At 58.9% G+C, this 24,738-nt stretch overlaps 3 protein-coding genes across 4 annotated transcripts; 1 reads left to right on the forward strand and 2 right to left on the reverse strand.

Moving 5' to 3' along the window:
• Positions 1-210: 210 nt before the first annotated feature.
• On the reverse strand, positions 211-3,930 carry SDHAF2 (succinate dehydrogenase complex assembly factor 2). 2 transcript variants are annotated; one of them, XM_064163392.1, is made up of 4 exons: positions 3,728-3,930; positions 1,996-2,219; positions 636-745; positions 211-480 (listed from the first exon to the last, which is right to left on the reverse strand). In XM_064163392.1, exons 1-4 carry the CDS (start codon positions 3,740-3,742, stop codon positions 350-352), a joined length of 480 nt encoding a protein of 159 aa, XP_064019462.1. In that variant the 5' UTR covers positions 3,743-3,930; the 3' UTR covers positions 211-349. The 2 variants fall into 2 exon arrangements, with proteins under 2 accessions (XP_064019462.1, XP_064019461.1); XM_064163391.1 differs by lacking the exon at positions 3,728-3,930 and having other exon boundaries at positions 1,996-2,261.
• Positions 3,853-20,423, forward strand: CPSF7 (cleavage and polyadenylation specific factor 7). Its single transcript, XM_064163405.1, is given in 11 exon segments — positions 3,853-3,918; positions 4,966-5,090; positions 11,165-11,383; positions 12,219-12,322; positions 13,294-13,439; positions 14,850-14,977; positions 14,979-15,259; positions 16,619-16,737; positions 16,860-17,028; positions 17,871-18,044; positions 19,383-20,423. Coding segments are annotated over 9 exon segments (1,389 nt in total). The 5' UTR covers positions 3,853-3,918; positions 4,966-5,036; the 3' UTR covers positions 18,040-18,044; positions 19,383-20,423.
• A 1,619-nt stretch (positions 20,424-22,042) lies between these two features.
• On the reverse strand, positions 22,043-24,049 carry TMEM216 (transmembrane protein 216). Its single transcript, XM_064163396.1, has 5 exons — positions 23,965-24,049; positions 23,674-23,775; positions 23,462-23,554; positions 22,371-22,572; positions 22,043-22,249 (listed from the first exon to the last, which is right to left on the reverse strand). The coding sequence occupies exons 1-5, from the start codon at positions 23,975-23,977 to the stop codon at positions 22,234-22,236; spliced, it is 426 nt and encodes a 141-aa protein (XP_064019466.1). The 5' UTR covers positions 23,978-24,049; the 3' UTR covers positions 22,043-22,233.
• Between the last annotated feature and the right edge of the window lie 689 nt (positions 24,050-24,738).

Genomic DNA, 24,738 nt, shown 5'->3' on the forward strand with positions numbered 1-24,738 from the left:
AACCTCCTGCAGAGGAGCCCACAGCACCCTGAAGTATGGGGCCAGCTCCTTTGGGTGCCCAAGGAAAAGGGTTTCAAGGACACAGGGAGGAGTTGGTGACAGTGACAAGCTGACAGGTGCCAGAGTGAGCTTGGATGGCCACAGGACCAGCTCCCAAGGCCACCAAAAGAGCAGAGCCCTGAGCCCAGAAGGCAGCAGGAGCAGCAGGGATAGCAGCCATGGCTTTATTCAGCACATCCTGAGAGTCCAAGAGCTGCTGCTGGAGGAGGAGAAGGAGGAGAGCAACAGCAGCACTTCCACAGGCTCCCATGTCCCTCCTCTGCTCCAGGGGATGAAGGAGACTCTTCTGTCAGCGAGGTGGCTCAAAAAGGTACTCCAGGTCTGGCTGCCTCAGCCTCTGCTCCTTCTTTTCATTCTTGGCAAAGTCCCTTAGCATGGCCATCACTTCATTCTCAAACACAGCCGGTGTGGGCTTGGCTTCTGAGGCAGAACCAGCAAAAAACCCAGCTCAAAACCGGCTCTGTCCTGCCCCAGAGCACCCAGCACCACCCTCACCTCACCAAAGCCAGCCCCCACGGCCCCAGGGAGCCATGGCACTGCCTTGGCTGGTGTCCCAGTGGGCAGCTGTACCTTACCTGTGGCCCAGTAGTAGATGTCCCAGTCGTTGCTGGGCTCGTTGATGAGCCTGTCGTAGAGGTTCAGCTGCTGCTCGCTCATCTTGTTCAGGTTCTCCTTTGCAAAGAGGCTGGAGAGAGGATGAGTGTGACTGGAGGAAGAGCTGGGCTGCCCTGCAGCTGCTAACCATGGCTGGCATCCAGCTTGCTGCACAATGCCAGGAGAGACAGAGGAGCTGGGGACGAAGTGCCCTGGCTCCTTCCTCTAGCCCCAGCCTGTTCTCCAGTCCCAGCCTGCTCTCCATCACCCACTGCAGGCAGTGGCTGGGCCCAGAGAAGACCTTTAAGGTAACAGAGCCCAACCTAACTCTGCCAAGGCTGGGGCTAAGCCATGGCCCTCAGCACCACATCTCTGCCTCTTTTCAACACCTCCAGGGATGGGCATTCAGCCACCTCCCTGGGCAAGGTCCAGTGTTTGAGAACCCTTTCAGTCATAGTATGGTTTAGGATGGAAGGGACCTCAAGGATCATCCAGTTCCAACCCTCTGCCACAGCCAGGGACACCTCTCACTAGAACAGGTTGCTCAAGGCCTCGTCCAACCTGGCCTTGAACACCTCCAGGGGGGTGGTGGAGGACAGAATCACCCAATGTGATCTTTGATCACATTGGGTGATTCTGTCCTCCACCACCTCCCTGGGCAACCTGTGCCAGTGTCTCACCACCCTCACTGCAAACAACTTCTTCCTAACATGTAGTTTAAATCCCTCCCTTGCCAGTGTAAATCCACTACCCCTTGTCCTGTCACTACAAGACCTTGTCAATAGTCCCTCCCCAGCCTTCCTGTAGGCCCCTTTCACATACTGGAAGGCCACTCTAAGGTCTCCTCAAAACCTTCTCTTCTCCAGACTGCACAGCCCCAACTCTTGCAGCCTGTCCTCACAGCAGAGCTGCTGCAGCCCTCTGAGCATCCTCGTGGTCCTCCTGTGGACTCACTCCCAACAGTTCCATGTCCTTCCCGTGTTGGGGGCTCCAGAACTGCACACAGTACTCCAGCTGGGGTCTCAGCAGAGAAGAGCAAAGGGGCAGAATCCCCTCCCTTGCCCTGCTGCCCACACGGCTCTTGCTACAGCCCAGCACACGAATTCTCTTCTCATGTCCAACCTAAACCTGCCCTGGGGCACCTTGAGGCCATTTCCTCTTGTCCTGGCACTTGTTCCTTGGCAGCAGAGCCCAACCCCCACCTGGCTCCAGCCTCCTTGCAGGCAGCTGCAGCGAGCCAGAAGCTCTCCCCTCAGCCTCCTCTTCTCCAGGCTCAACACCCTCAGCTCCTCAGCAGCGCCAGGAGCCCGGGGGCAGGCGGGAGGTGGCCCCGCAGCTGACCTGAGCAGGATGCAGTTCTCCAGCATGCCCCTCTTGCGGCTCTCGTACAGCAGCCGGGCTCTCTTGGTCTCCAGAGGCTCGTGGGGACGCTCCTGCCAGGGGGGCAGGGGGATCTCCAGCACGTCCTTGCCCGAGTCCTTCGGGGAGTCCCCGCGGTAGCCACGCCGCAGCCTCACCGGCCCCGCCATGTGCCGGTACAGAGCCCGCGCAGGCAGCGAGCAGAGCTGCGGGAGGGACACAGGGCAGAGCATCAGCCTGGGGCCCCGCGGCAGGCAGCACACACACGGCCCCCCCCAGACCCTGCTGGCCTCGATCCCCCATCCCACACCACCCCTGTGATCCACACCCACACCCTGCTGCCCCCCAAACCCCTATCTATAACCCCCCCAACCCTGCTGGCCTCGATCCCCCATCCCACACCACCCCTGTGATCCACACCCACACCCTGCTGCCCCCCAAACCCCTATCTATAACCCCCCCAACCCTGCTGGCCTCGATCCCCCATCCCACACCACCCCTGTGATCCACAGCCACACCCTGCTGCCCCCCAAACCCCTATCTATAACCCCCCCAACCCTGCTGGCCTCGATCCCCCATCCCACACCACCCCTGTGATCCACAGCCACACCCTGCTGCCCCCCAAACCCCTATCTATAACCCCCCCAACCCTGCTGGCCTCGATCCCCCATCCCACACCACCCCTGTGATCCACAGCCACACCCTGCTGCCCCCCAAACCCCTATCTATAACCCCCCCAACCCTGCTGGCCTCGATCCCCCATCCCACACCACCCCTGTGATCCACAGCCACACCCTGCTGCCCCCCAAACCCCTATCTATAACCCCCCCAACCCTGATGGCCTCGATCCTCCATCCCACACCACCCCTGTGATCCACAGCCACACCCTGCTGCCCCCCAAACCCCTATCTATAACCCCCCCAACTCTGATGGCCTCGATCCTCCATCCCACACCACCCCTGTGATCCCCACCCTGCTGCCCCCTAAACCCCTGTCTATAAACCCCCTGACCCTTCTGACCCCAAAACCCCTATCTATAATCCCTTCAGTCTTTTCTGCCCCCCAAACCTCCATCTATGAATCCTCCAGACCCTGCTGTCCCCATCTGTAACCCCTCAGACCCTGCTGCTCCCCAGACCCCCATCCATACCCCCCCAGACCCTGCTGTCCCCATCTGTAACCCCTCAGACCCTGCTGCTCCCCAGACCCCCATCCATACCCCCCCAGACCCTGCTGTCCCCAGACCCCATCCATAGCCCCCCCAGACCCTGCTGTCCCCAGACTCCACCCATAGCCCCCCAGACCCTGCTGCTCCTCAGATCCCACCCATAGCCCCCCAGACCCTGCTGTCCCCAGACTCCATCCATACCCCCCCAGACCCTGCTGTCCCCACACTCCATCCATACTCCCCCAGACCCTGCTGTCCCCACCTGTACCCCCTCAGACCCTGCTGTCCCCACACTCCATCCATACCCCCCCAGACCCTGCTGTCCCCACCTGTACCCCCTCAGACCCTGCTGCTCCCCATACCCCCATCCATAGCCCCCCCGACCCTGCTGTCCCCACCTGTACCCCCTCAGATCCTGCTGTCCCCACACTCCATCCATAGCCCCCCCGACCCTGCTGTCCCCACCTGTACCCCCCCAGACCCTGCTGTCCCCACTGCCTCCCGCCCTCTCCCCCAGCCCCATCCTGTCTCCCCCAGTCCTCCGACCCTGGCGGCCGCCATAGCCCGTCCCGGTCGCCTCTGTAGCGGCAGTTGGGGCCGCTCTGTCCAAGGCGGTGTGCCGCACTCTATGGTGGAGCGGGGCGGGCCGGAAGTAGGCGTGACGCAGGGCGGAAGGGGCGGGGCGCGGCGCTGGCGGTGGCGGTGAGCGCGGTTGGCGCGCTCGGGGCCTGCTGGCGGTAACCGGGCGGGGCCGGGCCGGGGCTAGGCTGGGGTCGGGGCGAGGCTGACCGCGACCTGCCACCTCCTCCCCTCCTCCCCGTCTTTACCCTCTCCTTGCTCCCCGGAAAGCAGGGGGACCGTGGAGGTGGCGGCGGTGAGGGTTTGGCCCAGGGGGCGGCGGCGGCGCTGCTGCTGGCCCGGGGCGGGGAGGCCCAGCTCGAACGGGAAAGTCCTCACCCCGGGGATGGGTTCAGCGGGAGAGGGTCGCGGTGCAGGGAACTGAGCCCCTGCGTTTGGGCTAGGGGGGGAGCGGGGGGGGTGGGGGTCGTGCGTGTGTCCCCTTCTAGATGTTAGGAGGGGCAGGCTGTGGTTGCCCCCCTCGGTGGGCGTTGTTGCCCCCCAGGGATTGAGAGCCCGCCCGTAGTGCCCTCCAGGGTGGCCCTCAGAGAAGGGGAAGGGAAGAGTGCAGGCGAGATTGTCCCACTGTGGAGTGCGTCGAGGGGATTGGGGTCCCCCTCAGGTGCTGCGAGGGGGGCAGGTTGCGGTTGCCCTCCGCCGCCCCGAGAGGAGTTGTTGACCCTAGAGGTGGCCCCCAGTGAAGGTTGGGATCGAGGTGGGATTATCCCAGTGGGGTGGGGGCGTCGAGGGGAATGTGGCTCCCCCAGGCCCTATGGGGGGCAAGTTGTGGTTGCTCTGAGGGGAGATTTTGCCCACTCGGGGCCACGGCGCCCTCAAGTCGTGGCCCTCAGCACACGGGGGCTGATGGAGGTGGGACTGTCCCGCTCAGCTGCAGGGCACCTCCCCCGGCCCATGGGCGTGGGGTGAGGCTGTGGGTCTGTGGGAGAGGGAGGGGGCAGGTGGCTGATGCTGGTAGAGAAGTTGGGGGGGGGAACAGTGCAATAGGGTGGGGGTCTGAGGAGTGGGAAGGGCAGAGGGGACTGAGATGGGGCTAAGGGAGTTAAGAAGGGACTGGAAGATGCAGAGGGGGCTGGGGAGGGCATGCCCAGTGTATCCCTGATGCCTTACTGACTCTTCCCCCCTCCTTTCCTCATCCTGCACTGCAGTGCACCTTGCATCTTCCTGCTTGGTCCCGGTCCCAGCCCGGGCTGCTGCTCCTGGCCCTGCCCCTAGAAGTATGTCCGAGGGAGTGGATCTGATTGACATCTACGCCGAGGAGGAGTTCAACCAGGTGAGCAGCATGTCCTGCTGGGGGGCTTTGAGGCTTAGGGGAAGACCCTCCCCCTCTTTTCTTTTGGGGGGGGTGGGGCCGGGTGAGACCACCCTAACTACTATCAGCCTGGAGGTGCATGTGGAGAGGAGTGGGCGGTGTGACTGGTGTGCATGGGACAGGCTGAGACAGCACTGCAGAGTCCCTCTGGGAACTGAGGCTTCTGAAATCCCTGTGGATGCCACCCTGAGCTGGGAATAAAGGGTCTTGTCTGTGAGTTTCCATGTGGGAATGATCTGCTGGGCACGGATCAGACCATTCAGCAGGGCAGTGATGAGCAGAGATTGGAGGAGGTAGTTTTCCTGCTTGGAGAAATGAGAAATCCCAAGCTGGAGGAGGAACAACAAAGTGAAAGAACTCAGAGCACCAAGGCCCTGGGATCACCAATGCTGAGAAGCTGTAGCTGAAGTCACAGAGGTGCCTGTGGTCACCTCTGCCACCCCAGGGTTGTTGAGGACTTGGGGAAAGGACTGATGAAGGGCAGAGCTGTAGCTGTTAGAGCAGCAGGCTTGTGAGAGTTTGGGGATCAGGAAGAGCAAATGTGGACTCAAGTGTTAGAAGCTGTGGGAAGCTGATGGAGGAAAATTGATCCACGATGGAAAGCAAGCAATAAGCATGGAGGAAAAAGTGGCCACGAGCTTGCAGGAGGCCACTGAGGCTTGCTGAGCAGGAGCTGAGGGTAATAAACTTGATTCTGAGGAGGTAGGGGGTTGTTGGATGAGGCTACCCCATGGTTAGACTTTCAGGGATGGTGGGAACATTGTTAATTGTCCCAGAGGTGAGGGGACTGCTAGGAACTTAGGAAGGACCAGGAGTTTTCCACTGAGAGCCCTGGAGAAAGGTTAGGATGAGCTGGCTGGAAGGTTTCCAGAATAAAGGGAATCTCCCTAGGAAGGTGAGTTGTGAAGCAAACATCTGAGCTGCCTCTAGCAGTCCTTCCCAGGCACCATCTGGCTCTGGAATGCTGCTTCCTGTGCCCTTCCTGGAAAACTCCCAGAGTTCTGGCCAGGTTGGGTCTGTGAGTGAAGGCAAATGGGATGAGGTTCAACAAGTGCTGGGTCCTGTAATTGGGTCATAACAAGCCCATGAAGGCTCCAGGCTGGGGGCAGAGTGCCTAGAAACTGCTTGGTGGGAAAGGACCTGGAAGGGTTGCTGACAGCAGCTGTAGATGAGCCAGGCTGTGCCCAGGTAGCCATGAAGGGCACCAGCAGCTTGGGCTGGACCAGCAAGAGTGTGGCAGCAGGAGCAGGGCAGGGATTGTCCCCCTGGACTGGGCACTGGGGAGGCCAATACTGGAATCCTGGGGTCAGATTTGGTCTCCTCACTCCCAGAAGGACATTGAGGAGCTGGAGCAGGGCCAGAGAAGGGCAACAAAGCTGGGGAAGGGTCTGGAGAACAGGAATGGTGAGGAGCAGCTGAGGGAGCTGGGGGTGTTGAGGATGGAGAAAAGGTGGCTGAGGGGAGGGCTTCTGGCTCTCTGCAGCTGCCTGCAAGGAGGCTGGAGCCAGGTAGGAATTGGAGTCTTCTAGCAAGGAACAAGTGCCAGGACAAGAGGAAAGGTCCTCAAGTTGCCCCAGGGGAGGTTTAGGTTGGAGATGAGGAACAATTTGTTGCCCTTGAGGGTTGTCAAGGTCTGTCCTAGGCTGCTCAGGGCAGTGGTGGAGTCCCCATCCCTGGAGGAGTTTCAGAGCCCTGGAGCTGTGGTGCTGAGGGCCATGGTTTGGTGCTGCCCTGGCAGGGCTGAGTTCAGCATTGGACTCCATGGTCTTGAAGGTCTTCTCCAACCCAAACCATTCTGTGTTTCCACAATTCTGTGATTCAGTGACCCTGAGTGCTTCAGCTGCAGTCTTCTGCTTCCCATCAGGCTGTTAAGTTTTGGAGGAAATCTCCAGAGAGTTTTCCCAGATGATGTCTACAAACTCCCAAGCTCTCAACTCCTAAACCAGCTTAGATGAGTCCTGCAGCAACCTGGTCTAGTAGGAGGTGCCCCTTCCCATGGCAGGGAGGTTGGAATTAGATGATCTTTAAGGTCCTTTCCAACCCAACCATTCTATGATCCCTTAAGTAACCCAACCAAGGCTTTCTGAGTGATTTCTCCTCCCTTATTTTTCTTGTTAACTCTTTGAGCCTTCTGGGGAGGGAGAGGTGGAAAAAAAAAATCTTCCACCCTAGGCCATGTCTGGAGGCACTTGGTGGGAACAGGAGTGTGGGAGGTGAATTAAATGTTTGGAGAGTGAGGGCAAAAAGCTCCTGTGTTGGAAGTTCTTGTGGCCCTTCTTTCAGCTCTGCAGCTCATATAGCTGGGATCTAGAAGTTACAGCTTGCCTCAGAAATGGTTTTTGCTGGTAGGAGGAGCTCCTTGGAGAGCCTGCAGTGAGATATTTGGGGTGCAAAGATGCTGAGGGGACTGAGACATCTCTGACGAGGAAAGACTGAGAGCCCTGGGGCTGTTTAGGCTGGAGAAGAGCAGCCTGAGGGGAATCTCATCAATGCTGATTAATGCTTCCAGGGTGGGTGTCAGGAGGATGGGAGCAGGCTTTGTTCAGTGGTGCCCAGGGACAGGACAAGGGGGAATGGGCACCAACCTGAACATCAGAGGTTCCACCTGAGCATGAGAAGGAACTCTAAGGTTGACAGAGCACTGGAACAGGCTGCCCAGAGAGGTGGTGGAGTCTCCACCTCTGGAAACATTCCAAACCCATCTGGATGTGTTCCTGTGTGACCTTCTCAAGGTGAAGCTACCTTGTCTGGGGGGGGTTGGAGTGAGTGATCTCCAGAAGTGCCTTCCAGCCCCTACCATGCTGGGATTCTCTGGAATGTGGGAGCAGAAGCTTTGGCTTTTATGCTGTCGAAGCTGCGTGTTAGTCCCATGGGACAGACCAATGTAGTCGTTTGTAGCACGAAGCTTCTGCTCTGCATCTGGATGAGCAATTAGTCTGGAGATCAGTAGTAAACACAGTACTGGATGTATAATCCCAATTAAATCCAGCCTGAAACAAACTGGGAATTGCAAGGCAGATCTAGGAGACTGGAGTTCACAGCTCAGAAGCTTCCTCCCGGCTTGGGTTTGTGCTGCTGATGGGAAGGGAGGTGGTGTATGAGTGTCTCTGTGTGCAGGAGCCCTCAGGAGGGCTCTGAAGTCAAGTCCTCCCCAAATGAAGTTGTGGTGAGGTGAGGAGGGCCTGGGGGTGGATGTGCAGTCATGGAATCACAGAATGGTTGTGGTTGGAAATGACCTCTAAGATGGTCGAGTCCAACTCTTGACCCAGCACTGCCAGGGCACCGCTAAACCATGGCCCTCGGCACCACATCTTCACGGCTTTGAAAGTCCTGCAGGGATGGGGAGTCCAGCACTGCCCTGGGCAGCCTGGACCAGGCTTTGACAACCCTTTCCTTGAAGAAACTGTTCCTAATTTCCAACCTGAACCTCCCTAGACCCCTCTGCAGTGAAGCCTGTGCCTTGTGAAGGAGCGAGAGGCTCGTCCGTCGAGGACGTTTGGTTTTCACCGCTGAACTCTTGCCCTCACATGCTTACAAAAGGTGAGCTTCTTCCTGGTGGCCTCCCACAGCAGCAAGTTGAGTCTTGTCCCCATTGCTTAGGACACCCTCGTGGACCTCTGCTGACACAGGCTCTGTGCTGGAGCAGGTGGGGAAGGAAATGCTTGGGGTTGCATTTGAGTAAAGGGAAATCCATCCAGCACTGGTCAAGTCTCAGTGTTCCTCACATCTCCACCTCCTTGCATGTAAAACTGCTCCATGGTTATGTCAAGTATCACAAAGCTGTGCCCCTGGCCCCATCTTGGGGAAGGAGATCTTGTTGAGTGTGAGAGCTTGGGTTGGCCAATTGGAGAGCTGGGCAGCTGGACTAGGGACATGCCAGAGGGATTGTCCTGTTGCCCAGGTGGAAGAGTGGACACTGGAATGAGAGGTAGAAGCAAGGGGTGGTCATCAACCCAAGCACTGTGTGGCTTGGCAGGGCAGCTTGAGGAGGGACTGCTGGGCCAGCAGGAACTCGTGTGGGGTTGTCACTGCAGACACAGGGTGCTGAAGGAATGGCACAGCATGGTGGCACATCACCAAGGAGAAGGGACAGCTCCAGCAGGAAGGGCTGGCTCCTGAGAGCCAACAGGTGCTGGATCTGTTTGCTGTGGCTTCCTTCAGGACAGTGACTCAGAATGGTTTTAGCTGAAGAAGACCTTTGAGGCTGTGGAGTCCATCCCTTCACCCAGCACTGCCAGAGCACCACCCAACCATGGCCCTCAGCACCACAGCTCAGACACCCCTCCAAGCATAGGGATTCCACCACTGCCCTGGGCAGGCTGGAACAGGCCTTGACAGCCCTCAAGGGCAACAGATTGTTCCCCATGTCCAGCCTAAACCTGCCCTGGGGCAACTTCAGGCTGTTTTCACTTGTCCTGGCACTTGTTCCTTGGCAGCAGAGCCCAACCCTCACCTGGCTCCAGCCTCCTTGCAGGCAGCTGCAGAGAGCCAGCAGCTCTCCCCTCAGCCTCCTTTTCTCCAGCCTCAACCCTCCCAGCTCCCTCAGCTGCTCCTCACCATTCCGGTTCTCCAGACCCCTCCCCAGCTTTGTTGCCCTTCTCTGGCCCTGCTCCAGCTCTCAATGTCCACGGAGTAAGGAGCCCAAACCTGACCCCAGGATTGCAGTATTGGCCTCCCCAGTGCCCAGTCCAGGGGCACAATCCCTGCCCTGCTCCTGCTGCCTACTCTTGCTGATCCAGCTTAGGCTGCTGGTGGCCATCATGGCTACCTAGGCACAGCCTGGCTCATCTCCAGCTGCTGTCACCTACCCCTCAAAGATTCACCACCTTCTAGCCACTGGCCCTAGACCAGTGGTTTGGGCACTAAACCTTTGGACCTCAGAAGAGCTCATGAGCTGAACTGAGACAATTGGTTTGCAAACCATGAAGGAGGTTTCCTGACCTGCAGCATTTCCTCTATTAGCAGCACTGTGAGATGGCTTTGAAGCATCTCCCATGGTGGCTGCTGATGAGGTTCTGCTTGATGGTCATAGAATGGTTTACAGAATCACAGAGACATCCAGGTTGGCAAAGCCCCTCAGGAGCACCAAGTCCAACCTAGAACCCTACTCTGCAAGATTCACCTTAAACCATATCCAAACCACCCTTAAACACCTCCAGAGCAGTTGACTCCACCACCTCCCTGGGCAGCTCATTCCTGTCCCTGACCATTCTCTGCATGAAGACCTTTTTCCTAATGTCTAATCTAAACCTCCCCAACCTTAGCTTGAGGCCATTCCCCCTTGTTCTGTCTCCAACTACCTGTTGGAAGAGACCAGCTCCAGCAGCCTCCCAACAATGTCCCTTCAGACAGTTGAAGACAGCAATGAGGTCTCCCCTCAGCCTTCTGTGTTTCACACTAACCATCCCCAGCTCCCTCAGTTGCTCCTCATAAGATTTATCCTCTAGGCCCTTCCCCAGCTTCGTTGCCCTCCTCTAGACCTGCTTCAGCACCTCCACATCTCTCTTGTGTGGTGGTGCCCAAAACTGAACATAACTCTGGAGGTGTGGCCTCACCAAAGCCAAGTCCAAGAGGACAATCACCTCCCTGCTCCTGCTGGCCACAGCATTTTTAATACAGGCCAGGATGCCATTGGCCTTCTTGACCACCTGGGCACACTGCTGGCTCATTTTCAGCTGCCTGTCTTTTACAACCCCTCGCTCCCTTTCTGCCAGGCAGCTCTCCAGCCACACAAGTTAGGGTAGAAGGGACCTCAAAGATCATCTATTTCCAGCCCATTAGAACAGGTCTCTCAAGGCCTCATCCAACCTTGCCTTGAACACCTCCGGGGAGGGAGCATCCACAGCCTCCCTGGGCAACCTCTGCCAGTGTCTCACCAGCCTCCCAGCTGGGAGGAGTCCCTCGGGAATGGGGTGGTGCTTCTAAGGCCTGTAGAAGCTGTCGAGACCCCCTCCCCCCAGGCCAGGCGCCTTTCTGAGCCGCTGCTGCCCCCGTGGGGCGTGCTGCAGGGGCGCAGACGATGCTTGTCCCGGTAGGACTCGGAGTTCAGTAATGCTGATCAGATGGATCTCTACGACGACGTCTTAGCAGCCAGCTCGCAGCCCGGCGAGAGCCGCCCCAGCGCCTCGGAGCCGCCTCCCGAGATCCGGCAGGAGCCTTCTCCCAAGCCCAACGCCAAGCCCCCTGCCATCCTCTACACCTACAGCGGCCTGCGCAACAAGAGGGCTGCCGTCTACGTGGGCAGCTTCTCCTGGGTGAGTGGCATCTCCTCGGGCCCTGCTCTGACCAGCTCCTCCCAGAGAAAGGGGTTGGTAGCCTCAAGGAGCTTCAGCTCCACCGTGGTGCCTCGTGGCTCTTGCCTTCCTGGGACCTGCGTGGCTGAGCCCCCAGCTCCCTGCATGACCTTCTGTAGGTGACTCTCCCCTCGGCAAGGGGGTTGGAGTGGGTGATCTCCAGAGGTCACTTCCAAGCCCTCACTGTTCTGTGTCTCTCTTGAGAGACACTGGCCCAGGTTGCCCAGAGAGGCTCATTCCTGGAAGTGTTAAAGTTCAAGTGTGATGGAGCTTGGATCAGCCTGCTCTAGTTGAAATCCATTTCTCTGGAGTCATTCAAAACCCCACCCTGGCTCCTGGGCAAGTTTCAGCAGGGAAGTTGGACCAGATAATCTCCAGAGGTGCCTTCCAACCTCTATCATACTGTGATAATCTCCAGAGGTGCCTTCCAACCTCTGTCATACTGTGATAATCTCCAGAGGTGCCTTCCAACCTCTATCATACTGTGATAATCTCCAGAGGTGCCTTCCAACCTCTATCATACTGTGATAATCTCCAGAGGTGCCTTCCAACCTCTATCATACTGTGATTCTCCTGTTGGCTGCGACAGCCCTGGGAAGGTTCTGTCTTCTCCAAAGGACTCTGTTAGCTATCCCCAGGACTTGTTTCAGCCTCCAGGTTGATAGTAACCTCCCTGGGGGTCTCTGAGGGTGCCTGTAGTCAACTGCTCAACTCTAGCCCCCTGAGCACCGAGCCTGGGGAGCACCCTGTGAAGTGCTGTGTGAGCTGACACCAGCCTCTCCCATCTTCTCCTCAGTGGACAACTGACCAGCAGCTGATCCAGACCATCCGCTCGGTTGGTGTCTATGATGTTGTGGAGCTGAAATTTGCAGAGAACAGAGCCAATGGCCAGTCAAAAGGGTGAGACACCTCGGGGGGTGTGGGGAACAGGCTGAGAGAGCTGGGGTTGTTCAGCCTGGAGGACAGAAGGCTCCAAGGACACCTGGCAGCCTTTCGGGACTTGAAGCAGCTGAGAAGAGAGATGGGGACAGACTTGAGCAAGTGACAAGCCAAAGGGTCATTGTTTGGAACTAACAGAGGGAGGTTCAGAGTGGAGAAGGAGAGATGTTTAACGCTGGGAGTGGTGAGAGCCTGGCCCAGGGAGGTGGGAACTGCCCCATCTCTGACACCACTGCAGGTCAGGTTGTTTGGGGCTCTGAGCAGCCTGCTCTGGTTGGGGCTGTCCCTGCTGGCTGCAGGGGGTTGCACTAGATGAGCTTAAGAGGTCACTTCAACCCGAAGCAGTCTGAGATTCTGTGGTGATGCACTGGCCCAGGTTGCCCAGAGAGGCTGTGGATGCCTCATCTTTGGAAGTGTTTCAGTTCATGTTGGATGTAGCTTGGCTCAGTCTGCTCTCATTTGAAGTCTCCTTCTCTGGAGAGCTTCCAGACTCCCTCCTGGGCAAGCTGCTGTAGGTGCCCTGCTCTAGCAGGGCGCTTGGACTGGATTGTCCCCAGAGGTCCCTTCCATCTCATTCTGTGATTCTCTATCCTTGCCCATGACAGGGGCTTGGACTGAGTTGAACTGAGAGGTCACTTCCATCCCAAACCAGGCTGAAATGGGGCAGCCAGGCCCTCGTGGCCACATGCTTTGGTTGTAGGGAGCAAGGGGGCAGATGGTGCTTTCCCCTGTTGGCACAGGGTGATGCAGAGCTACTCTGGAGCTGGGCTGGGACAGAGACGGGGGCACATGTGCCAGCAGGTTGGCTTCAGCTGCCAAGTCAGATGGGATGAGGTAGTGCTGGCTGCTGTGTGCCAGCGAGGAGGGATGGGGAGGGGTTTGGGGATGGGGCACATCTCTACACGGGGATGACAGCCAGACTTTGCCCCCAGGTATGCAGAGGTGGTGGTGGCCTCTGAAAACTCAGTCCACAAACTTCTGGAGCTGCTCCCTGGCAAAATCCTGAACGGGGACAAGGTGGAGGTGAGACTGGCAACACGGCAGAACCTGTCGCAGTTCGAGGCTCAGGCTCGCAAACGTGAGTGAGGCAAAGACACTTCATGGCTTGGGGGGGGTCCTTCTCCACGCAGATCCCCAGCAGAGCTGTCAGGCTGAAGCCACCAAGATCCTTGGGGTGTGGGGTGGGAACCACTACCAGGTGTCTTCTGGGGGTTGTTTCCTTTGACTGCTGAGCCTGATTAGCTCCTGACCCGAGTCTTTATGATCCCCTCTTTTAGGTGCTCACACACTGCGAAGATCCCTCGTAGCCTCCTCCTCCTCTTCTCCAAACTGAATGGGCTTAAGCTCTTCAGCCTATCAACATAGCTAAGACCCTCCATATCTATTAGTAGTTCTTCTCTGGACCTCCTCCAGAATGTGTCCATCCCTGCGGAGGTAAGGTGCCGCAGTTCCCCAGCTGGGGCCTGGCCGTGGGCTTTCTGCAGTGACAATAGGTGGTCCTCACCCCGCAGTGATGTGACACCCTGAGACTGCTTGACCACCCAGGAGTATGTTTGAGGAGGTCTTGACTAGTTGTGGTCCTTGTAGGTCCCACAGTTCCTTTTACACAAGGGAAAAAAATGAAGTCCTTCCTAAACTCCCAGGCTGAGTTGTGACCTTTACACCTTCCCTTCAGCACTGTCATCTGCTGCTTGGCAGCACCGTGTTAGGCCGTGGCCCAACCTGCCACTGGTGTTTGGGCACGTTCCTTTCTCTCAGCCCTCATCCCACCAGGCATGGAGAGCTTCAGGCTGTCCCCAGGGGCCTTCTGTTGGCACAGCTGAGCTTGGGTGAGCCCTTACTGGGAGCACTGGTGCCTCAGTGGTGCTTGGCTTGATGGCCTGCTGAGGAGCTGTGCCTCCCACAAGGGACTTGGACAGGGACAACTTCCTCCATCACTCTCCTGTCTCATCCTCAAAGCCTCTTTGGACACCAAAGGTCTCTGTCCCTCTCTTTGGGGGCAGACAGGCACCAAGTTCTCCTTCCTCTCCAGCATCTCCATCGCTGGTGGCACTTGGGTTCTGTCCCCTCGTGCTCCTCCACGCTCAGGCCTTTCTGAATCTGGGTCATTTAACCTCTTTGAAGCCTCAGAGGCCCCAGTGACCTCTCTGCTGGGGATCTCTTGCTGTTCCTTGTGGCTTTTTGCTTCTGTCCCTCTTAATCCACTTGCTTGGTGGCTTCCTCCTCAGAGCCAGGCCGGCCAGGAGCAATTGTCCCCAGCGTGCTGTGTGAGCACTCGGGGTCTTCTTGGAGGCACATGGAAGTGGAGGCTACGTTTGGCTGGATGGATCCTTCTCTGGGCAATCTGAGCTCTCCCAGATCTCTCCTGGGGTTGTAGGAGAGGAGATTCCTCATGGGTGGGAAGGAAGAAGAGGAGGAAGAGGAGGTCTCCACGACTTGCAGGCCCCTCTGCTCCCAGCTGATGGCTCTTTCCTGCTGCCTCTTGCAGGTGTGCCCCCGAGGGCCCACTCCCGAGACTCGGTGGACGCCGTGGACGGCCGTGCCACGCCGACAGAGAACGCCCTGCCCCCCGCCCGCCTGGACAAACCCCCCTCGGTCCTGCCCTTCTTCAACCGCCCCCCCCGCTGCCCTGCCCCTCATGGGGCTGCCCCCCCCACCCATGCCACCCCCACCGCCCCTTTCCTCCGGCTTCGGTGTGCCCCCGCCTCCGCCTGGCATCCACTACCAGCATCTCATGCCCCCACCCCCTCGACTGCCTCCTCACCTGGCTGTGCCCCCCCCGGGGGCCGTCCCACCAGCCCTGCACCTCAATCCTGCCTTCTTCCCCCCACCCAACACGGCTATGGGTCCTCCACCGGACACCTACGGCAAGGCCATGGCCCCCTACAACCACAGCAGGTGAGATGGGCTGGGGGAGAAGGTGAGAGGGGGTCACAAATTGAGGGGCAGGCTGACCCCCACCACCACCATGCATAAGTAAGGGTTAGAGGTTGACCTGCTGGAGAAAGCAGCTCCATGGAAAAGGGAGTCCAGGTGGACAATAAGCTGTACAGGGGATAGCAATGTGCCCTCGTGGCCAAGAAGGCCAATGGGATCCTGGGGGGCATGAGGAAGAGTGCGGCCAGCAGGGCAGGGAAGGTTCTTTATGTGCCCTAGTCCAAGGGATTGGAACTAGATGATCCTTATGGCCTCTTCCAACCCTGACTGATTCTATGATTGTAAGGATGTGGTGGCCCTGGCAGAGCTGGAGCATGGTTGGACTTAATGATCTTAAAAAGGCTTTGCCAACCAAAGTGTTTGTGCAGTGTGCCCTCGTGCCTGAGAAGGCCAGTGGTGTCCTGAGGGGCATGCAGAGGAGTGTGGGCAGCAGGGCAAGGGAGGTTCTTCTGCCTCCTCTGCTCTGCCCCAGTCAGGCCACAGATGGAGAACTGGGTCCAGTTCTGGGCTCCCCAGTTCCAGGGAGGCTGGAAATTGCTGGAGAGTCCAGGGTAGGCTCTGAAGATGCTGAGGGGCCTGGGGCAGCTCTGTGAGGAGCAAAGGCTGAGAGCCCTGGGGCTGTGGAGCCTGCAGGAGAGCAGCCCCAGAGGGCATCTGCTCAGTGCTCAGCAACAGCTAAAGGAGCTGTGGGGACAAGAGGCTGGGGCCAGGCTTTTGTGAGTGGTGTCCAGAGCCAGGCCAAGGGGCAGAAGGCACAAAGTGGAGTGCAGGAGGTTGCAAGTGAGGCTGAGGAGAAGTTTGTTTGGTGTGAGGGTGCTGGAGGGCTGGAGCAGGCTGCCCATAGGTTGTGGATCACAGGATGTCAGAGCTTGGAAGGGACCCAAAGAGATCATTGATTCCACCCCTCCTGCCAGAGCAGGACCAGACAATCTAGCTCAGGTCACACAGGAACACATCCAGGCAGGCCTTGAAAGGCTCTTTGAAGGAGACTCCACAACCTCCCTGGGGAACCTCTTTGAGTGCTCTCTGCCCCTCGCAGTGAAGTTCCCCCTTGTGTTGAGCTGGAACCTCCTGTGCTGCAGCTTCCATCCATTGCTCCTTGTCCTATCCCAGGGAGCAGTGAGCAGAGCCTGTTCCCTGCATCCTGATTTAATCCCCTCTCAGTCCTTGTGTGGAGAGCTCCCAACCCCACCCCGGCCATTGTGCTGCTGGGCAAGCTGGCTGTGGGTGCCCTGCTTGAGCAGGGGGCTTGGATTTGGTGATCTCCAGAGCTGCCTTCCAGCAGCACCATTCTAAGAGTCTGATTTGCTCCCCCTGCAGCCGGGAGCTTGCCCCCCCAGCCCCCGCAGTCAGCGAGGGGGAGTTTGAGGAGATCATGAACAGGAACCGCGCCATCTCCAGCAGCGCCATCTCCAAGGCAGTGTCCGGCGCCAGCGCAGGTAACAGTGACCATCGCTGTGTCTCTGTGTGTGTGCCCACCCCGGGTGTCCCCACACACACATCCTGTGGTGGCTCTTCATCTCTCAGCCCCTCTCTGTTTTCCCCCTCCCCCCCTGCCCAGGTGATTACAGCGATGCCATCGAGACCCTGCTGACAGCCATCGCTGTCATCAAGCAGTCGCGCGTGGCCAACGACGAGCGGTGCCGCGTCCTCCTCTCGTCCCTCAAAGACTGCCTGCATGGCATCGAAGCCAAGTCCTACAGCACCAGTGCCAGCAGCAGCTCCTCCAGGTACCCACAGCTACAAAGCTTCAAGGCACGTTGGGCTGGCTTCACAGCAACCTATCCATTGGTCTGCTTGGAAGAGATCTTTAAGGTCGTGAAGTCCAACCCTGAACCCAGCACTGCCAGGGCAGCACCAAACCATGGCCCTCAGCACCACCGCTCCAGGGCTTGGAAACTCCTCCAAGGTTAGGGACTCCAACCACTGCCCTGAGCAGCCTGGCACAGGCCTTGACAACCCTCAAGGGCAACAAATTGGTCCTCATGTCCAACCTAAACCACCTCTGGGGCAGCTTGAGGCTGATTCCTCTTGTCCTGGCACTTATTCCTTGGCAGCAGAGCCCAACCCCCACCTGGCTCCAGCCTCCTTGCAGGCAGCTGCAGAGAGCCAGAAGCTCTCCCCTCAGCCTCCTTTCCTCCAGCCTCAACACCCCCAGCTCCCTCAGCTGCTCCTCACCATTCCTGTTCTCCAGACCCTTCCCCAGCTTTGTTGCCCTTCTCTGGACCTGCTCCAGCTCTTCAGTGTCCTTGGAGTGAGAAGCCCAAACCTGACCCCAGAATTGGCCTCAGCAGTGCCCAGTATAAGGGGACAATCCCTGCCCTGCTCCTGCTGGCCATGCTCTTGCTGGTCCAGGCCAGGCTGCTGGTGCCCTTCTTAGCCACCTGGGCACTCCCTGGCTGATCTCCAGTCACTGCCACCATCCCCCCCAGGTCCCTTCTGATCAGGCAGTTTCCAGGCACTCTGCCCTCAGCCTGGAGCCTCGCTGGGGTCGTTGTGAGCCAAGTGCAGGAGCCAGCCCTTGGCCTTGGTGAACCTCAGCCAGCAGCTGCTTTTCCTTGTGTCTGCCCAGGAAACGACACCGCTCCCGGGAGCGCTCCCCGAGCCGGTCCCGTGAGAGCAGCCGGCGGCACCGGGAGCTGCTGCACAGCGAGGACCGGCACGAGGACTACTTCCAGGAGAGGAACCGGGAGCACGAGCGGCACCGCGACAGGGACAGAGAGCGGGACCGGCACCACTGAGGCAGGTCAGCCGCGCTGGGCACCGCGGCGCGGGTGCTGGGCAGGGTCCTGAGGCCTCCTCACGGTGCTCAGGTGCTGGGGAAGGGTCTGTGCTGGGGTTCCGAGTTCTCCTCATGGTGCTCAGGTGCTGGGAAGGGTCTGTGCTGGGGTTCCAAGTCCTCCTCATGGTGCTCAGGTGCTGGGGAAGGGTCTGTGCTGGGGTTCCGAGTCCTCCTCACGGTGCTCAGGTGCTGGGGAAGGGTCTGTGCTGGGGTTCCGAGTTCTCCTCATGGTAGTGAGGTGCTGGGAAGGGTCTGTGCTGGGGTTCCGAGTCCTCCTCATGGTGCTCAGGTGCTGGGGAAGGGTCTGTGCTGGGGTTCCGAGTTCTCCTCATGGTAGTGAGGTGCTGGGGAAGGGTCTGTGCTGGGGTTCCGAGTCCTCCTCATGGTGCTCAGGTGCTGGGGAAGGGTCTGTGCTGGGGTTCCGAGTTCTCCTCATGGTAGTGAGGTGCTGGGAAGGGTCTGTGCTGGGGTTCCGAGTCCTCCTCACGGTGCTCAGGTGCTGGGGAAGGGTCTGTGCTGGGGTTCCGAGTTCTCCTCATGGTAGTGAGGTGCTGGGAAGGGTCTGTGCTGGGGTTCCGAGTCCTCCTCACGGTGCTCAGGTGCTGGGCAGGGTCTGTGCTGGGGTTCCAAGTCCTCCTCATGGTGCTCAGGTGCTGGGAAGGGTCTGTGCTGGGGACTTTAGTCCTTCTTATGGTAGTGAGGTGCTGGGAAGGGTCTGTGCTGGGGTCCTGAGTCCTCTTCATGGTGCTCAGGTGCTGGGAAGGGTCTGTGCGGGGGACTTTAGTCCTTCTCATGGTAGTGAGGTGCTGGGAAGGGTCTGTGCTGGGGTCTTGAGTCCTCTTCATGATGCTGAGGTGATGGGGAAGAGTCTGTGCTGAGGCCTTGAATCCCTGAAATCCCAAGATGGTGGGAAGAGTCTGTGGCAACAAGAGTCCTTGTAGAGGTGCTGAGGGGGTTGAAGACTCTCTGATGATGTCCTGGGTCTTCCTCAAAGTGCTAGGAAGGGTCTGTGGTGGTGTCTTCAGTCCTTGAGGTGCTGAGGTAGTGGGAAGAGTTTGCCTGGTGGGATCTCGGGGTCCTCCTGGAGATCCTGAGGTGGTGGGAGGGGACTGTGGCAGGATCTGGAGTAGCCCTGGAGATGCTGGGGTGGTGGGAAGGGTCTGTGGCAGGATCTTGAGTACCCCTGGAGATGCTGGGGTGGTGGGAAGGGACTGTGGCAGGATCTTGAGTGCCCCTGGAGATGCTGGGGTGCTGGGAATGCTCCTGGGTGCTGCTCTGACTTGCTCTGCCCTCTCCCTGCAGCAGCTCAGCACCGAGTGGTTTTTAATGGACTGGTATCTCCTCACCTCGACCAGAACTCCGTGACCGAGGCTGTTCCACTCTCCTCCCTACCTTCACCTCCTCCCCCAGCAACTCCCAGCTCTCTCCAGCAGGATTCCCACCCACACCTCGGTGGCCTTTGCCCTCTGCTGCCCAGGGCCACCCTCCGTGGACATTCGGACCCAAAGACAAATGGTGCTTGGATTTCTCTTTTTTATCTCCATGGAGGGAGGTTTGTCAAACCCCTTCTCCTCTTCTGGGGTGGAGGGGCTTGGCTGGAGGGGGGTGGACCCCTTCCTATCTTTGGAGGTGCCTGGAGGCAGCACTGGGGAGGTGTCTCCTGCCACATCCCACCATCCGGGGATGCTCCTGTCCCCGGGTGTGGTCGATCCCTCCCACAGGCCCGTTTTTGGCTCTCCCCTCACCCTCTCTGCTCTGCCCGGGAGCAGCACGGTGGGAAGGAGAGAGGGGACTGGAGCCGAGTTGTGGGGGGCTGTCACCCCCTTGCTTTATCCCAGCATTCCCCACCTGCTGTCACCACCCCAGAAGCCCCCAGACCAGCTGTGGAACCAGCCTCTCCCTGAGCACCTTCCTTGTTTTAGAGGAAGTGGAGGAGACAGGGCAAGGCTGTGCCCCCCCCCTCCCCACCCTCCCACTCCCCAATTCAGCTGCCCCACAAGTGCTGGGATGGGGGGGAGGGGGTGCTGGGGAGGGGTCTTACCCTCTCCCAACTTATGTCCTAGTGGTGGGGACATAGTGTGGGGGTGACCCACGCTTAAGTGGAGGGCTCACCACGAGTCCTTCCAGCAGAGAAGGGGAGAGCCCAGGCCGGTTGAGGCGAGCTGAGGCGACACAAAATGACATCCAGAGTGGGTGGGGAGGACATCACCCTCTGAACTGATGCTGGACAGGTGAAACCCACCTCTGGAAGGTCTTTTTTAGGTTGAAATAACAAAATAATAACAAAACAAAAAAAAACCCAAACCAACCCCTCCAAAACGTGAGAAAGAAGAGGGGGGGGGGGGGGGGGAAAACCACCCAACAACCAAACCCACGTTGTAAAAAAAAACCCTCAAGTGGTGGTTTGGTGAGAGGAGGGGAGGGGGGAGGGAGGAAGAGGAGGAGGATGAAGAGGAGGAGGGGAGAGTTGAATTTTTTTACTTAAAAGATACAGAAAAAAAAAAAATTGTTTAGTTTTCTTTCCAAATAGTGGGGAGGGGGAACAGGAGAGGGGGAGGGATAAAAACAAAACCCCACAGAGCTAAACCCTGCCTCCCATCCCCTCCTCTTTAAGCAGCCAGCAAGGCTCTACCCCCACCCCCAACCCCCCCCCAACCCCCCTCCTGCTCACAGTGATTAGATTTGTTTGTCTTTCTGATAGGTTGGAAATTAATTGTGTTAATAAACTCGAGGATCTTGTCAATCTTTTAGATGGTGCCTCAGGGCTGCTTCTCTCACCCTCTGCTCCTTTTGAGGGGCTTGGGAGGTAATGAGGAAGGGAGGGAGGGGGTTTGGTTTTGGGGGGGGTGGGTTTAGTTTAGGGCTTTGGGAGATGACTTTTTAAAGCTTTGGAGGTGGTTTGGGGAGCTTTGGAAGGTGGGGTTTGGAGGTGGGGTTAGGGGTTTGGGAGCTGGTGGTGCCTCTGAGCCTGCTCTTCCCAATCCCCTCCTCATGCTTCCCAACACTGTTGAGGGGCTCTTAGTGCCCCTGTGCCCCCTCTGTCACCTTTGAGGGGCTCTTAATGCCCCCTCTGACACCTTTGAGGGGCTCTTTGAGCCTCTGTGCCCCCTCTGTCACCTTTGAGGGGCTCTTAGAGCCTTTGTGCCCCCTCTCTCACCTTTGAGGGACTCTTAATGCCCCCTCTGATACCTTTGAGGGGCTCTTAGAGCCTCTGTGCCCCCTCTGACACCTTTGAAGGGCTCTTCATGCCCCTGTGCCTGCTCTCCCTGAGCCCCCTCCTCATCCTCCAACTCTTTTTGAGAGGCTTTTAGCGCCCGATCTTGATGCATTTGAGGGTCTCTAGTGCCCTGTTTGACACCTTTGAGGGGCTCTTAGAGCCCCTGTGCCCCCTCTGTCACCTTTGAGGGGCTCTTAATGCCCCCTCTGACTCCTCTGAAGGGCTGTTAGTGCCCTGCTTGCTGTCCCTGATCCCCTCGTCATCCTCCCAGTACTGTTGGGGGGCTCTAATGCTTCTGAGGGGCTCTTAGTGCCTCCTTTGATGCCTTTGAGGGGCTCTTAGTGCCCCTGTGCCTGCTCTCACTGAGGCCCTCCTCATCCTCCAACTCTTTTTGAGAGGCTTTTAGTGCCTGGTCTTGATGCTTTTGAGAGGCTCTTAGTGCCCCTGTGCCCTCTCTGATGCTTTTGAGGGGCTCTTAGTGCCCCTGTGCCCTCTCTGATGCCTTTGAGGGGCTTTAGTGCCCCCTGACACCTTCGAGGAGCTCTTAGTGCCCCTGTGCCCACTCCAACACCTTCAAGGGACTCTTAGTGCCCCTGTGCCTGCTCTCTCTGATCCCCTCCTCACCCTCCCAACACTTTTTGAGGGGCTTCTTTGCACCCCAGGTTGTTTTTGGATGGCAGCTGGCAGCTCCTGAGGGCCAGCTGCTGGGGGGGGGGGGGGGTGAAGGCACATGCCAAGCAGCAGGTAAAAAATAAATATTTATTGGAAAATAGTGAATGCTTGTGAGAAGGTAGAAAAAAAACCCTCCCAATTCTCCATACCTGGACCCAACAAACCCATGGAGCTGGCACCAGGGGCCACCAGCTCCCTGCCACCTCGCCTACCTGTGCCACTCTCTGCCGCTCTGTGCCAGGTCCTTTGGCATGGCACATGGCCTCAGTACGAATCCACACTGTGAAGAAGGGATGAAGGGGACGTGTCAGTGCCAAACCCAGCCTGGCATCTTGCTATGCCAGCTCCTGTGATGTCTTGGCATCAACCAGTGGCCCCAGAATGCGGCCTGCCAATGGTACCTGGAGAAGGAGACCAGTGCCAGGATGCCCAGCAGCAGCTCCACGGCGTAGAAGAGCAGGAGGATGGCATTCAGGATGGCTTCCAGGCGCAGGGCATAGGTCTGCAGCAGCAGGTAGTAGGCAGCCATCACGGCTGCGGGGACGGTCAGGGCCAGGCTGATGGAGAGTGGCACCTTCCGCTGGCACAGGTTGCCCTTGGACCCTGCAGGGTATGTGGTTAGGGAATGCTTACAGCCCCCACGCAGGGCTTTGAAGTTGGGGGATGTGGTAGATGGCAGCACCGATGGTGCCCAGCTCAGCCTGATTGCAGAGTCATGGAATCAAAGTGTGTGGCTGGCAGAGACCTTTCAGACCATGGAGTCCAACCCTTCACCCAGCACTGCCAGGGCACCACCCAACCATGGCCCTCAGCTCCACAGCTCTTAAACCCTTCCAGGGATGGGGTCTCCACCACTGCCCTGGGCAGCCTGGGACAGGCATTGACAACCCTCAAAGGCAAGAAATTGATCCTCATGTCCAAACTAAACCTCCCCTGGGGCAACTTGAGGCCATTTCCTCTTGTCCTGGCACTTACTCCTTGGCAGCAGAGCCCAACCCCCACCTGGCTCCAGCCTCCTTGCAGGCAGCTGCAGAGAGCCAGAAGCTCTCCCCTCAGCCTCCTTTCCCCAGCCTCAACACCCCCAGCTCCCTCAGCTGCTCCTCACCAGTGCTGTTCGCCAGGCCCTTCCCCAGCTTTGTTGCCCTTCTCTGGACCTGCTCCAGCTCCTTAATATCCTTCCTGGAGTGAGAAGCCCAAACCTGGCCCCAGGATTGCAGGAGTGGCCTCATCAGTGCCCAGTGCAGGGGCACAATCTCTGCCCTGCTCCTGCTGCCCACACTCTTGCTGATGCAGGCCAGGCTGCTGGTGCCCTTCTTGGCCACCTGGGCACACCTTGGCTCATCTCCAGTCACTGCCACCAGCCTCCCCAGGTCCCTTCTGATCGGGCAGTTTCCAGGCACTCTGCCCTCAGCCTGGAGCCTTGCCGGGGCTGTTGTGACTCAGGTGCACCCCGGGGGGACACTCCCCTCTCCCTGCTGTCCCCAGGACTTACCAAAGAAGATGCGAGTGGCTTCAGTAGCGAGGTAGAGGAAGAGCAGCACCACGTCCAGCACCAGGTTGGAGAAGGGGTAAGGCAGCAGCAGCACTGCGGGCACAGCCACCGCTGCCCTCAGCGCTTGCTCCGACCCCACCCTGGGCCTCAGAGCCGGGGGCTAGCGCCCGGCGCGGAGGTGCTGGGATCTGGGGGGGGGGGGGGAGGCTCACCCTTGTAGACGAAGATGAAGCCCTCCAGGAGGAAATAGGTTGCGCTGTACCAGCCGTTGAGGAACAGCAGGACCTGGAGCGGGGCCGAGGAGCGCTGGCGGTCTGCGGGGGCGAGGCGGCCATGGGCGGGGGGGGGCACACGCAGCCCGAGGCCGGCCCCGGCCCCGCTGCGGGGCCCGCGCCCGCTGCAGCCCCGCGCCGAGCTCCGCCGAGCTCCCCGGCCCCACCCGGCCCCGGCGCCCCCCGCCCCCGGCGGCTGCCCGCTGCCGCTGCCCGCGGCCCCGCACTCACTCCTGGGCGCCATCTTCCGTCGCCATGGGAACCGCCGCCCGCGCCCGCCTGCTCTCTGTGGTTGAGGAGGGGCTGGCGGCCTGCGCTCAGGCCGCTCTCTCCGCCTCTCTCTATGGTCCGGAGGATTAGAGCTTGGCGCCGCGGAGCCGAGCCCCGCTGCCAGCCAAAGGGGCTGAGGAGCCGGGCGTGCGGTGAGCCCGGGGTCTCTTTGCCCTTCTTCCTCCGTCTCCCTTTCCGCTTCTGTGGCCGTTCCCGCGTTGGACGCTCGCTGCAGGGCGGGCAAAGCCCTGTGCCATGGCTGCAAGCCCAGCACTGTGCTGGGTAAGGCCACCGGGATGACAGCTGCCGTCACTGGTGGGAGGGTATCCCCAGTTCCAGCATGGTGAGGAGGGACCTCTGGAGATCATTCACTCCAACCCTTCTGCCAAGGTAGCATCACTTAGAGAAGGCCACAAAGGAACACATCCAGGTGGGTTTGGAATTTCTGCAGAGATGGAGACTTCACCACCTCTCTGGGCAGCCTGCTCCAGTGCTCTGTCAACCTTAAATTAAAGAAGTTCCTCCTCATGCTCAGGTGGAACCTCTGATGTTCAGGTTGGTGCCCATTCCCCCTTGTCCTGTCGCTGGGCACCACTGAACAAAGCCTGCTCCCATCCTCCTGACACTCACCCTGGAAGTATTGATCAGCATTGATGAGATCCCACTCAGGCTGCTCTTCTCCAGCCTGAACAGCCCCAGGGCTCTCAGTCTTTCCTCATCAGAGATGTCCCAGTC

Source organism: Pogoniulus pusillus, chromosome 24, assembly GCF_015220805.1.
Source record: "Pogoniulus pusillus isolate bPogPus1 chromosome 24, bPogPus1.pri, whole genome shotgun sequence".
In the NCBI taxonomy this organism is placed as follows: Eukaryota; Metazoa; Chordata; class Aves; order Piciformes; family Lybiidae; genus Pogoniulus; species Pogoniulus pusillus.